A 13,795-nucleotide genomic window follows, 5' to 3' on the forward strand; every position below is an offset into this window, starting at 1 on the left:
GCAACTGCAGCTCTAGCCTGGCTGGTCTGCCTGGGAGGGCAATCAGGAGGTGAAATTTGAGGACAGGCAGTTTGGACATGGGCCGTAATGAGAATGGATGGTAACTGGTGGCAGGAGGGGCTTCCGTCTCCTTCCCAAACAACAATTGAGTTTCTAAGCGATTCACTTTGGCAGGGCACTGATCTTAACAGATGCCTGTAGGTACCTTGAGAGAGATTGGTTTTGATGGAAGCCAGAATGGATATTAATGTTTATTTGCTGTGGCTAGTGCTATTCACATGATAACTGCTTTTTCTGAGGGTTTTTTTCTTTATCGTGCCAAAGCTTCAGATCCCAGCCCCTGAGTGGAAGATTGGTGTCATATCAGAGCTCCTTATTGACTTCTCTTGTAACCTTCCTGAAACTAACTCGGTTGAAATTACCTGCCTCCCAGCCCAAATTCTGAATGACTTCCCCCGAGATCAGTCCCAAGTCCAATAGAGAGGGGAAGATCCATCGCTTCTGCTGGTGTCTCAGTCTTTTATTAAGACTGTCCTAACCCTTAACTCTGATTTCTGGGCTACAACGGCAGCTTTTTCTTCTACGCCTCACTCCGAGTAATCTCTGAAGGCAGAGATACACCATAACTCAGCTCCTCTGTGGACCCAGAGAACAAAAGAGCTTTCAACTTCCAGACGCGCACTGAGTGCATTCAGAATCTCTGCTTTGGAGCCTGAGGACATGATTGGTGACGTGTTTGTCTTTTAACTCTTCTGAGAAGTCTAAGATTCTGTATCACTGGCTCTAATGACCTGCCCTATATCAAACTCTACTTCTCCCTACCCTTGCCCTTTCTTTTCCACCAAATGATCTCTTCCTTTCAGCTTTCTAACTCTTCACCGTCTCTCCCCCAATCACTCTTATTCCCCTGGCTAAACCCCTTCCTTCTTTTCGGTCACTTATTTTATTTGAAGCCAAACTTCTCCCTAGATATCTCCTGGCTTGGAAATCAATACTTTAAAAATAGTCAACATCAACTTCCTCTGTGAGGAGAGATGTGTTGTGGTTAGTGGCTCTGTGCATCCATCATAGACATCTTTCCTAGGTATTGATATATACCTTGCCTCGCATATCCCAGCACTCACATGACCAGGCAAATGGACCTAATTAGGTGACCCAGATTTGGACCCATAGTCTACCAGAACTTGGGAGGCTAGAGAAAGCCTGGTTTGACCTATTTATTTTCCCATTGTTCCTGCAATCCCCAGCTATGGCCAACTCATATTCCTCCCTATCCCCCACCCTGGAAGCATGGAGGTCTCTATTGGCCCTTTACAAGGTGGTTACTGCCCACTAACCTTCTAAAACATGGTTTCCCAACCGTGATCTACCAATGGATCTCAAAGTCTAATCCAACTGATATCCAAGCTGACTGTTGCCATCACATGCCCCTTTCCGTGGTGTATTGAGTATCCAAGCCAGAAGAAGAAAACTGTGTCAACGGACAGGGTGCATTTGCATGTACTAGAAAGAGTAAGATGAAAAATTTTATTTCAAAGTAAAATGCCTTCTGCCTCTATCTCCTCCTTTACCCCTGTCTCAGATGATGGGGTTGCCTTTCTCCATGCCAAGGCCAACCCCTGCACAAGTGATTACATTCCATCCTGTCTTTCCCAGCAGATTGCCCCGCTCTGTCATCCTGACTCTCTCACTAATCTTCAGTTTCTCCCTGTCTACTGGCTGCTTCCCTGCTGCCTACAAACTTACCCATTTCTCCCTCATCCTCAAAAAACCTCCAACTGGACCCATCCATTACTTCTGGCTATTCTCTCATATCTTTCCTCCTTTTTGTGGCTAAAGTGCTTGAGAAGGCTATCTACCATAGTTGCCTCCTTCTTTCCTTTCTCTCTTCTTTTCTTTCTTTCTTTCTCTCTCTCCCTCTGGCTTTCTTTCTCTTTCTTTCTTCCTTTCTTCCTTCGTTCCTTCCTTCCTTCCTTTCTCCCCCCCCCCACTTCTCTCTCTCTTTCTTTCCTCTCACTCTTTTCTTAACTCTGTACAGTCTGGCTTCTGACCTAATCATTTGACCAAAACATCTCCTTCCAGTTACATATGATCTGTTGACTGCCAAATCTAATGGTCTTTTCTCAAACTTTCATGCTCCTTGACCTTTCTGCAACCTTCGACACTGTCAGTCACTCTCTTCTTCTTAACACTCTCTTCTTCCTCGGTTTTTGTGGCATTGCTTGTCCCTAGTTCTTCCCTTAACTATCTGACTGCTCTCTCTCTGTATCCTTTGCTGTCACCCCCACATGGCTTGCTCTCAGACCATCTTTTCTTCTCCCTCTACACTGTTTCATCTAGTGACCTCATCAGCTCATTGAATCATCAGATGATTCAATCGACATCTCCATGTTGATTTTCAAATCTGCTTTCTAGCTCTAATTTCTTTGTTGACCTCTAGCCTCACATCTCCAACAGCCTATTGGATATCTCAAACTGGATATCCTAGAGACATTTTAAACTCCACACATCTAAAATGGAATTCATTTTATTCCTTCTCCCCAAGCCCCAGCCTCACAAACTTTCTCCTCTTCCTGGCTTCCCTATTATAGTTGAGGGTGCCCCACTTCCAGGCACTTGACTCCACAACCTAGGTGTCATCCTTGTTCTCCCACAACGCATATCTCATCAGTGGCCAAGTCCTGTTGATTCTATGTTTGTAACAACTCCCACGTATCTCCCTTCTCTCCCCTAACACTGCCATCATCCTGGTGCAGGCCCTCTTCACCTCTTGCCTGGACTATTGCAATAGTCTGCCGGTTGGTCTCCTTACCGTGAATCTTTCCCCACTCCATCTTCCACTTGGTTGTCAAAGCAATCTTCCTAAAGCATAGGGTCTGACCCTCCCTCCCTCCCTCTCTCTCTCTCTCCCTCTCTCTCTCTCTCTCTCTCTCTCTCTCTCTCTCTCTCTCACACACACACACACACACACACACACACACACCCATACTTAATAAATTCCAATGGCGCCCTCCAGGATCATATATAAAATCCTCTGTTTAAAATTCACAGCTCTTCATAACCTGCCCCTCCACCTTTACAGTCTTCCTTTACCTTCTACCTTTTTTTTTTAAATTGAGTTCTTTATTACCCCAGGGATCTTTTCCATTAAAAGGTAAAACAAGGTACAGGAACAAGGAAAAGAAACCAAAGCAAAAGCACAAGTGGTGTTAGAGCTCCCAAGAGTCACTGAGCTAGTCAACGCTGCGGAAGCTCCCAGATGGTGCAGAGCACCCAGGTACTCTAGGATTCACACTGGAACACTGGCTTCTTTGCTATTTATTCTCCGAATATGACTCTCCATTGCCTGACTCAAGACATTTCCCCTGGCTGCCCCTATGCCAGGAATGTTCCCCTTCTTGTCTTCTCCTCCTAGCTTCCCTACCTTCCTTCAAGTCCCATCTAAAATCCCACCTTCCAGGGGCAGCTAGGTGGCACAATGGATAGAGTGTCTGGCCTGGAGTCAGGAACACTCATCTTCCTGAGTTCAAATTTGGCCTCAGACACTTACTAGCTGTGTGACCTTGGGTAAGTCACTTAACCCTGTTAAAAATAAATAAAATCCCACCTTTTACAAGAAGTCTTTCCTGGTCGCTCTTTAGTTCTAGTATTTTCCCTCTGTTGATTTTCTCCAACTTTTCCTGTATTTGGCTTGTTTGTACATAGTTGTTTGCATGTTGTCTTTCCCATTAGACTGTGAGCTCTTTGGGAAGAGGGACTATCTTTTGCCTTTGTATCCCCAGCCCTTAGCATAGTGCCTGGCACATAATAGGCACTTAATAAATGTCTATTTATTTCGATTGACAGTCCAGTACTCTTTCTACTATCTCCCTTTCCTCTATCCAGCATTTGGAAAACAAACAAGTGCAGACTCATCTCACTAAAAATAATAGCCACCCACTCAAGGCAAGTAATTTGTTGTGCCAGAGGAGTAATAAAGGACATGGATTTTTGTCTCTGACACAAGGGTGATCCTTGTTTTTACTACCTTAGGGAGGATGGACTGGTCAAAGAAGGCCGTAGGCTAGCATGTGGAGAATTTATCTGCAAGCCTTCCTTAGTCAGATCTCAGACACATCAGGGACCACAGGGAACTAGAGAGTGTTTATGTCTGGAAGAGTTTGCCTCTGAGGCAGGGGGACTCACCGTCCATCCCCCGCCATCAGTGCTCATGTCGCAGTAGACCTGGAAGCCTGCGGGGTAATGAGTGGGAAAAACAGAATAAATCCCATCTTCCTGCTGGCCGCTGGCGTAGATGTCCAGACAATCTCTTGGGCGGGAGCCTGAAAGAAGAGATGGAGCCAGAAGCGTTAGGATGGGGAGAGAAATAAGTGGGCAGGTTAGGAAGTTTTATGACATAGCTTCCTGTCTAGTTCATTGCATTCTCTAGAAAGCAACTGAACCTTGTCTGGGGCTGTGCCTCCTTTTGTCTGTGTGGCAGTCTAGTCTTGGGGAATGGGGCAGGGGTGTGTACATGCTGGGACTGAAGCTCTAGGAGTGAACAGTTTTGAGAAGCAGGGAAGATTAGTTCCCTTGGAAAACAGTTCTCAGTCCTTTGTCCTTGTAGGGCTATGCAGCTGCTGTTACATCTGGGGAATGAGAGTCGTTTTTCAGTCGTGTCCAACTCTTTGTGACCCCATTTGGGGTTTTCTTGGCAAAGATACTGGAATTGTTTGCTATTTCCTTCTCCAAATAATTTTACAGATGAGGAAACTGAGACAAACAAGGTTAAGTGACTTGTCCAGGGTCATACACCCAGTAAGAGTCTGAGGTTGGATTTGAACTCAGGAAGATGAGTCTTCCTGACTCTAAGCATTCTATCTGCTACATCACCTTTATTTAGCACCTACCCAGTACTAGGCACTGCACTAAGCATTGGGCATTCAAAGAAAGGCAAAAAGACAGCTCCTGCCCTCGATTTGCTCACAGAGTAGATTGGGGAGAGGAGGACTGATAGGCATAGGAGAGAATAAGCTTACTCACCGTTGGAACAGCCCCTTGGCCTGGCCCCCCTGGAAGGGACTTTTTGTAGGTCAGCCTTGATTCGAGGCCGTGCAGCCCCTCGATCTTTCTGCAGAGTGTCCAGGACATCACTGACGGAGCTCACCAGGTGGGCCATGTTGCTCTGGCTCTCTGAGAGGAGCTGTAGCACCCGGGTGGGAAGGGAAGGAAGGAAGGACACCAATTGAGCTTGGGAAGAGAGCAGGCAGAAAGTGCACAACACAATCTCTTAGGCAGGGCCCCTGGTGGAAGGGGCATGGGATATGGAGTCAGGGCACCTGGGCGTTGATGTTGCCTCTGCCTAGAAGGATCTCAGCCTCTCTGAACCTCGGTTCCCTCATCTATAGGACTTGACCACCTCCTGGCTCAAGATCGATGATCCCATGGTCCCTCCTCACCTCTTCTTACAGCTTCTCTCTCAGGCTTAGCTTGAGACGTAGGGCTCTTCATTTGTAGATGGGGAAATTGAGGCCCAGAGAGGTTCAGTCATTTGCCCAAGGTCACACAGGTAAATAAGTAGGAGTAGAATGAGAAACTTCCATCTTCTGACCCTGAATTTGGTGCTATTTCCTCTATGTCAGGCCATCTTGTATCATACTTATTTATACACATATTATATCCTTCCATTAGACTATAAGAAAAGGCAAGGGAAATGGCAAACCATTCCACTATCTTTGCCAAGAAAACCTCAAACGGAGTCATGAAGAAATGGACATGACTGAACGACAGCATTAGACTAGAAGCTTAGTGAGGGCTAGTGCTTTTAATTTTTTCGATCTTTATATCCAAATACCCAGAGTAGGGACTTAATACAGAAGGTGCTTAATAAATGTTGAATTTCACAAGAGTCAATGGCTTTCCTGGTCCTTCCTGAACTTTGCTGTCCCAATTCTATCCCAAGCATTTATTAAGTAACTATTCTTCAGCACCTTGCTAGGCACTGGAGATACTGGGCAAAAGTGAAAGTCTCGGCCCTCAAGAAGATTAAATTCTATCAGGAAAATCAACATATTAACATATGTCCTTAGGCATTCCCAATAGTATCAAGCCCCTTTCCTAAAGGCCCTAAGAGAAAGCGGGCTAAATTCACTGTTTAGAATTATAGATTTAGCATAAGAAGGGGTCTCTGAGGTCATCTAGCATCTAGCACCTCCTCATTTTAAAGATGAGGAAACCAAGGCCTGGAAAGGTTAAGTGACTTGCCTAAAGTCACAGGTTAAAAGCTCCAGAGGGAAAATTTAAACTCAGATCCTTTGAGCCCTCTTCACCACACTTTTATTGTAAACATGGAGTTAGGTTCAAGGGAGGGGCAGAGGGGCAAGGTATTGATCTGTGGTTATAACTGAGAAAGAACCCTACTAAGCCCTTCGGCCAGATTACTTCAGGAATCAGAGCCTGGAGTCTCAGGTTACTTATACGGCCTCTGGACTTTTCAAAATGCTTTCCTATTTATTAACTCATTGGAGTCTCACAACATACCCAAGAAGGAAAGAAGCTCTGTCACTAACTCACCATGTGACCTTGGGCAGGTCCCTTCTCCCCTCTGGGGCAAGCATCATTATTCCCATATTACAGACAGAGAAACTGAGGCCTAGCTAGGAGAAGAGACTTGCCTAAATTTCCATAGCAAGTTAATGGCAGGGCTGAAAATCTGAATAAAGGCCCCTCAATTCTCTTTCTGGGGCTCCTTCCACCATTCCATGCCGAGTGTAATAAATAACAGATGTGGTGGTTTGTAAACCTCGAGGGAACATAATATTTATGTATCCATGGGCAAGTCACTTAACTTGTCAGACTACCAGACAACCCTGAGAGAGTAAGCTGCCTGATCAGTATAAAGGGAGGGAGTTCCTATCCCTGGAGTTCATCTAGCCAATGAAATCATAGATCTGAACAAGAAAATAATCTTATAACTCTGTAGTAAGTGAGCCATTATTATTGTTATGAATGATGCCCACCCTACCACTTTACCCCTACGACTTTGGGCAATTCACTCAACTCTTCTGGACCTCACCTTCCTCATCTGTGAAATGGAAGGATGCGGAGAGGCCAGATGACTCCTAAGACATCTGGCCATTTATGATCACATGGTCCTATGATGGTTGTGATTGTCCCTGGCAAATAGAAAATTTCTTCTTTCCATGGCATTTCATCAAATGTCTTTGCCCCTGTCTCTAATTCATACTGTATGGCCTTGGTTGGGTCCTTTTGCTCCATCGATCCCTAGTTTCCTCCTCTGTAAAGTGAGGAAGAAGATTTGCATTAGAGGGTCTCTAAACTACCTTTCCAGACCTAAGTCTGAGATTCTATGACCAACGGTAGCATTGAACAGACTTAGGGAGTCTCGTTTCTGTTTTCCATTCTTCTGGCCAGAGAAGGCTACAACACACTTGGCAGAGCTGTGAGTACAGGCTCAGACCTCAATTCTGAATGAGGAAGAAGAAATCACAATGAAACCTCAGCCTGCTGGGGAGTTCAAGAGGAGCTTGCCACATTTTCAGACTGGTGTCGGTCATTTGGAAGATAATAGCTTACTTGAGAAAGGGAAGTAGAAATGGACTTAGGCTTGAAATTTTTTTTAATGTTTCTCTAGTTTGTCCAAAGGCAATAAGACGACAATTCTTTCTGTTCCCCTGCTGATTTAACCTTCGTGAAGGAGGTTATTCAGTGCGGTGCTTAGCATTTAGGGGACACACAGAACCATGTGGAAGAAAGGGAGGAGGAAGCGGAGGAAGGCAGCCAGATTCCTCATTGTGTTTTGTGGCTGTGTCTCAGAGACTGGCCTCATCTGAAGACACCGGTGGTGAGAGCCGCAGAGGAAAAGGGCAAGAGTTCAGGCTGAGGGAGTTGGGAAAAGCTTAGAAAGCTGGCCAGCTGCTTTTGCAAATGGATAGCTGGGGGATGGCGAGCAAGGAGACAGGCTGTCAGCTGAAAACTAACTCGCTTGGGTTAATGTCTACACCTGGTTGTTGGCATGTTGTTATGTTAATGGAATGTAATGTTAATGGGATGTAAGAGCTTCCCCCCACCCATTAATAGGCCTCATGTGGAGCCCATTAAGGGAAGTTTGCTTAAGGGAGGTTTGCTTGTAGGAAGGCTTTCACACCTTTTGCTAATTTCTAATTAGGCACTGAGTCACGGGTTGTGATGCCTTCTGGCTCTGAGAAGTGTATATATACTCTAAGGTGAGGTTTTACTTTGGGGGCTGCTTATGAGAAGGACCTTGTGATTCCCTGGTTGAGACTCTGAGTGGCCTGTATGTTCGGAGCTCCCCGATGCTCAGAGGTAAAGGCTCTCTTGAGCCAGTGGTGTATGTAAAGTATGTAGCGACATTGCTTTGATTCAGGCAGTTAAGAGCCCTGTCTGTTGGTCTTTATGCTAATTTCTCTTCTTTGTATTTTCTCTGAAGTTCAAGGTGCTGACCTTTCCCCTGCGCTAGAGAATGTAATTCAAAGAAGATTATTGAGCTTTCTTTGTAAAGCAGATCAAAGAACCTGTGCTAGCAGCCGCCCTGGGTATGCCAAGGTGCTTGCTGTTGCAGCATGGCTATTAATGTGTCTTTTGTTATGAAGAATAACATCAGGTGTGTTTTGCCTTCAAGTTTACAAAGCTTCCTACATTCACTATCTCTTTTCACCCTCACAAGAATTCTGCGAAGAAGATGCTACTTGTCCGTTTTGCAGACGAGGAAACTGAGGATCACAACAATTAAGTGAGCTGTCCCTCATCATACAGATAGTGTCATAGGTAGAATTTGAACCCAGAAGTGAGTGCTGCCCTTGGAGTCAAGTCAATAAGCATTTATTGAACACTTACTACATGCCAGACAATGTACTAAGCATCAGGCACACAGAGAAAAGCAAAAATAGTCCTTATTTTCCAGGAGCTCACATTCTGATGGGGGGTGGGGTGAGATAAAATGTGTGTAAGTAGGCATGAACAAGATGGAAGGGAATCTCAGAAGGGATAGCTGGGGGACTGGGAAAGGGTAGGGTTCAGTCTCGAGGGAAGGTGAGGAAGCTAAGAATTAGAAGTGAGGGGGTGGTATACTAGGCATGGGGGATAGTCAGTGCAAATGGAGATGAAACAAATATGCCAGTGGTGCTGGACTGTAGAGTTCATGGAGGGGAGTTAGGAAGAATAGATATGTGGGAAGGAGCCAGGTCGTGAAAAGTTTTAAATGTCAAACAGAAAATTTCATATTTGAACCAAGAGGTACTAGGGAGCCAATGGAGTTACTGAGTGGTAGCAGGAGGGAGAGTGGTCAGACCTACACTTTAGAAAAATCCCTTTGGTGGCTTATGGGGAGGATGGGTTAGAAGGGGGATAACTGCAGCAGGGAGGCCAGCTAGAAGGTTGTTGCAATAGTCCAAGTACAAGGAGATGAAGACCTGGCCTGGGCTGGGCACTATGTGAGTGAAGAAAAGGAATCAGGTGTTAGAAGTGTGAAGCTAGAAATGACAAGATTGGGCAAAAGGAGTGAAGAGACACTGGATGTGTGACCTTGAACAAGTCACTTAAGTTCAGTTTGCCCAGCTGTAAAATGGGAGTCATAGCAAACAACCTCTCAGTGCCCTCGGCAACTTTCCAAGACTCCAATTGCAGAGAAGGTGGTAGAGCTGTGTTGGTAGAGGAAGTTCCTCACCTCGAACTCCCTGTTACCAATGCAATCACACATGTCTGGCCAAGAAATAGCCAAACAAAAATCCTTGTAGTATTTCTGACCAAGGTTGTTAGGGGGTTTAAATGAGATGGGTGTGTGAAGTGATCAGCAAATCTTAAAGCACCTCATAAATGTCAATGATTATTAACGTTATTAGTTTAAGTCAAATCCTGGCTAATGGTGGGACCCTACTAGGAAGAGCAGAACATATACAATTAACACATGCCTGTGACATTCATGTCCTTTCTCTAACAAGCAGTAATGATTTAATGAACTAGGGAGGGGTTCATAAACATGGGCGAATGAGCTGTATACAATTTTGTTGTTGAATGTTTTTTTTAGTCCTGTCTGACTCTTTATGACCCTATTTCGGGTTTTCTTGGCAAAGATACTGGAGTGGTTTGTCATTTCCTTCTCCAGCTCATTTTACAGATGAGGAAACTGAGGCAAACAAGCCTCATATCAAGCAAAAAAAAAGGTATATTATGCAGCTCGGTGATACAGTGGATATAGTGCAGGCCTTGGAATCAGGAAGTTAATCCAGCCTCAGTCAACTTACTAGCTGTGTGACCATAGGCAAGTCACTTAATCTTTGTTTGCCTCAGTTTCTTCAACTGTAATATAGGGATAATAATAGCACCTACCTTTCAGGGTTGTTGTGAGGATCAAATAAGATAATATCTGGAAAGTAGCACAGTGCCTGGCACATAGTAGGCACTTAACACATGCTTATTCCCTTTTCCCCTCTTCCCTTTTCTTCAAATGAATAATATCACAAAATAATGTCATTTCTTCTTTAAGAAGGTGCCAACACCAAAACTAGCAAGATCTCAGTTTAAGGTAACAAATTACTATAGTTAATGCTAATAGTGTAAACATGACTGATTAGTTTGAGAATCAATTATGCCATTTTAGCTGAAAATAGTGATACGCTGTCAGGGACTTGAAGGCATGGGTTGATAATACAAGTGTGTCCCCTTTAAGGAAGTCCATGAAAGAAAATTCAAACTTGCAAAACTGAAAACACCGGGGAGTGATTACTTACATTATAAAAGGATTCAGAACATTAAGAGCCACTGCCAACTGACAGTCCACCAGAAATAAAGATAAAGCATCTTTGAGATCAGAATACGAGGCAATTGGGAAAATAGGATCTGATTTACCAAACAAACTAGGATTTTTCTGAGGAGCATAATTAATGTGTCAGACAAGACACACCTATATTCATAAAGAAGGGAAGCAGCTTAGAATCACTGACTAGGGCCGGTGTATGGACCACTTCACATGCCTTAGTTGCTCAGCTATTGTGCATATTTCAGGCTGTATGACCTGCTCAGAGTTCAAGGGAGCTGGTGGAGCTCCTCGCTAAGAATCTCTGAGCATTCTCGGAGACTGAGTCTCCATCACCCTTATCAGCTACTCTAGGCAGGGGGATAATGAGCAGCATTTCTCCAGTTGCAGCAGCTTTCTTATAGAGAGAAAAAAAGTTCATCGCCCACAAATTGTTGGGTAATGAGACATCCTATTATATCATTGCTGTCTTGGCCAAGGCGTGGAGGGGCAAGAAAATGGACAGAATGGCTTCAGTGCAGTTATAGGACAGTGAGGGAGCAAGTGCCTGATGACCCTACAAGGCTTCTGAGTCACCAGAATCCAGCGGCCTAAGAAACAATATGAGACAGTGTAAAGAACACCAGACTGGGTATCAGAAGGCCTGGATGTAGTGTCTTCCCCTTAAAGCTGCTGAGTAGAACAGTGGATAGGGTATTGGACCTTGAGTCAGGAAGACCTGAATTCAAATCCAGTGTTAGACACTTGCTAGTGATATGACCCTCAACCCATCTGCCTTGGTTTCCTCAACTGTAACATGGGAATAATAACAGCACCTACATGCCAGGATCAAATGAGATGATATTTGGAAAGCTCTTGGTATAGTGCCTGGTACACAGTAAGTCCTTAATAAATGCTTCCTTCTTTCCTTTCCATCCAGAATTTTTTATCTAGAAGGGACATTAGAGGTCTGAACCCTCTATTTTACAGAGGTGAAAAATCGTGACCAGGTCAATTTCACACAGTGAATCATCTGTTTTGCTAAGGTCCCTGAACAGCGGCACCAAGACCAAGAAGATGATTTGTGCAGTGAGGCTTCCCTTCCTACCTGAATGAGTCGGCCCTGTTCATTCTGCAGGGCATTCAGCCCCTGACCCAGAGTGCCATGACCCCTCTTGAGGCCCTCGCAGTCCTCCTGGAGCTCGATGGCCTGGGCCAGAAGTTTGGGGACCTCATCAGCCAGGGTAGCCAGCAAGGCCTGTTCCCGACCACCAGCAGCCCTGAACTCAGTTTCACGGTCTGTGAGGGCCCGAAGCACAGAGGCCTGGGCACCCTCTAGGCGGGCAAAGTTGTCGGCGTGGTCTGGGCATCGAGGGTCAATGAAGATGTTGATGCGAGAGCTGTCCGCCTTCTCAATGGTGACCAGGGCACTGTTGTCTTCATCGGGGTTGGTGCTGATGACGGGTGGAGGCTCAGTTACTGGCGTGTGATAGTGGTTCATGAAGAGGATGGCACCGGTGACCGTCACAGCCAGCAGCACAGCGACAGACAGCAGTACGGTGCACAGGACGTAACCACAGCTCGTGCGCTACAGAAAGAAGAATGGACAAGGGGCATGGGTAGGCAGAGAGGGAAAGAGAGATGGCAGACAATCATAAGGACATGAAATGTTCCTTCCCAATTTTTTTCTTCCTGCCCAGCTCTATCCCGGCCATTCAACATCTAGGATGTTACCACGGTAGAAATTCTGGACCCTCAAGCCAAAACTTCAGAAAAAGATGCCCTCCCTCAGTTCAGGCTTTCTTAATTGCAAAATCAATAGCCCTCCAGCAAGGCAGGAGCTGCTTAGGTGATATTTGCATAGAAAGAGAAAGGAGGCTCCTGAGACTAAGTACTTCCTACATGGTATAACCAGGAGCTAGCAGATGCAGTCTTTGCCTTTAAGGGCCTTCCAATCTAGTTTAGGCAAACATGGGAGAGGCTTTGGGGTGCAGGGGAAAGAACATTGGATTTGGAGCCAGGGGACCTAAATCTGATTTCCAGAGCAGCCACTTAGGATCTATGGGACCTGAGGCTTCTGGTCTGTGGCCTTCAGGTTTCTCATCTCTGAAATGAAGGGGTTGGATTTGATCACTTCTAAGGTCCCCTCCAGCTGTAGACTCTATAATCCCATGAAATATTTTTTAAATAGCATAAGACCAACATGATTAGTGTCAATTGTGGGTCAGGAGTTCAGAAGAGGGAAAGTTGGTTGTGTCTGGAGGGGTCTTAGAAGTCTTCCTCGAGGAGACAGACTGAAGACAACCTTGGAGAATGGGTGTTATTTGAATAGGTGGAAAGGAAAAAGAGGGTCATTACAAGTGAGGAACGTAAACTGAGTGGGTCTTTTAGCGAGGTTAGCTGCTGGGACTATCTAAGTTCAATATTTGATGGTCCTTGTTGAGGTCCCTGGAAACATTCTATAATGCCCTTCATGGAATAAGTAAACACTGGAGGAAGTAGAAAGCTGATGGGAAGCCTTCGGACAATGGGTGACTTTTGGGTTGATCTCTTGAAGACCTTTCAAGGACTTCTAGCCTTTGAGTTGATTAATTAGGTTCCATAGTTTAAGGAACAGAAATACTTACCACAGCCATCTCTACTCTAACTATAGTGTTTATTAAAAGCACACAAGCCATTGGTGGAGCGAGCGCGCACACACACACACACACACACACACACACACACACACACACACACACACACACACAGATGTCTATTTCCACTTCACTGCTACCCTTTGGTCTCAGCCTTGTCCCAATTCTGGGAAATGAAACTACACACCTGCAAATTCACTCTATCCAGAATTATAGACAGAATGGCACATGGAAGTTAGGATCTGTGAGGTATAGAAGCTAAAGACTTTTACAAATGTACAACTATAGGGTGAGAAGAGCCTAGGCATGTTTTAATACACTAATCATGAACAGGCCAGACAAGGGTAAACATAGGTTGGAAGAATGGTGTCATAAGTATAATGGGCATAACATTGCTTTGTCTTCT

The 13,795-nt window shown here is 45.0% G+C and overlaps 1 protein-coding gene across 1 annotated transcript in view; it reads right to left on the reverse strand.

Annotated features, from left to right (window-relative positions):
- The window catches only part of FIBCD1 (fibrinogen C domain containing 1), a 56,891-nt gene that overhangs the window by 26,109 nt on the left and 16,987 nt on the right, over positions 1-13,795 (reverse strand). Inside the window, exons 2-4 of the mRNA XM_036751082.1 lie at positions 11,862-12,341; positions 5,023-5,182; positions 4,186-4,322 (exon numbers count right to left, since the gene is read on the reverse strand). Of these exons, the coding sequence (XP_036606977.1) occupies positions 4,186-4,322; positions 5,023-5,182; positions 11,862-12,341 (777 nt within the window). The remainder of the gene's footprint in view (positions 1-4,185; positions 4,323-5,022; positions 5,183-11,861; positions 12,342-13,795) is intronic.

The sequence above is a fragment of the Trichosurus vulpecula genome, chromosome 3, assembly GCF_011100635.1.
Source record: "Trichosurus vulpecula isolate mTriVul1 chromosome 3, mTriVul1.pri, whole genome shotgun sequence".
In the NCBI taxonomy this organism is placed as follows: Eukaryota; Metazoa; Chordata; class Mammalia; order Diprotodontia; family Phalangeridae; genus Trichosurus; species Trichosurus vulpecula.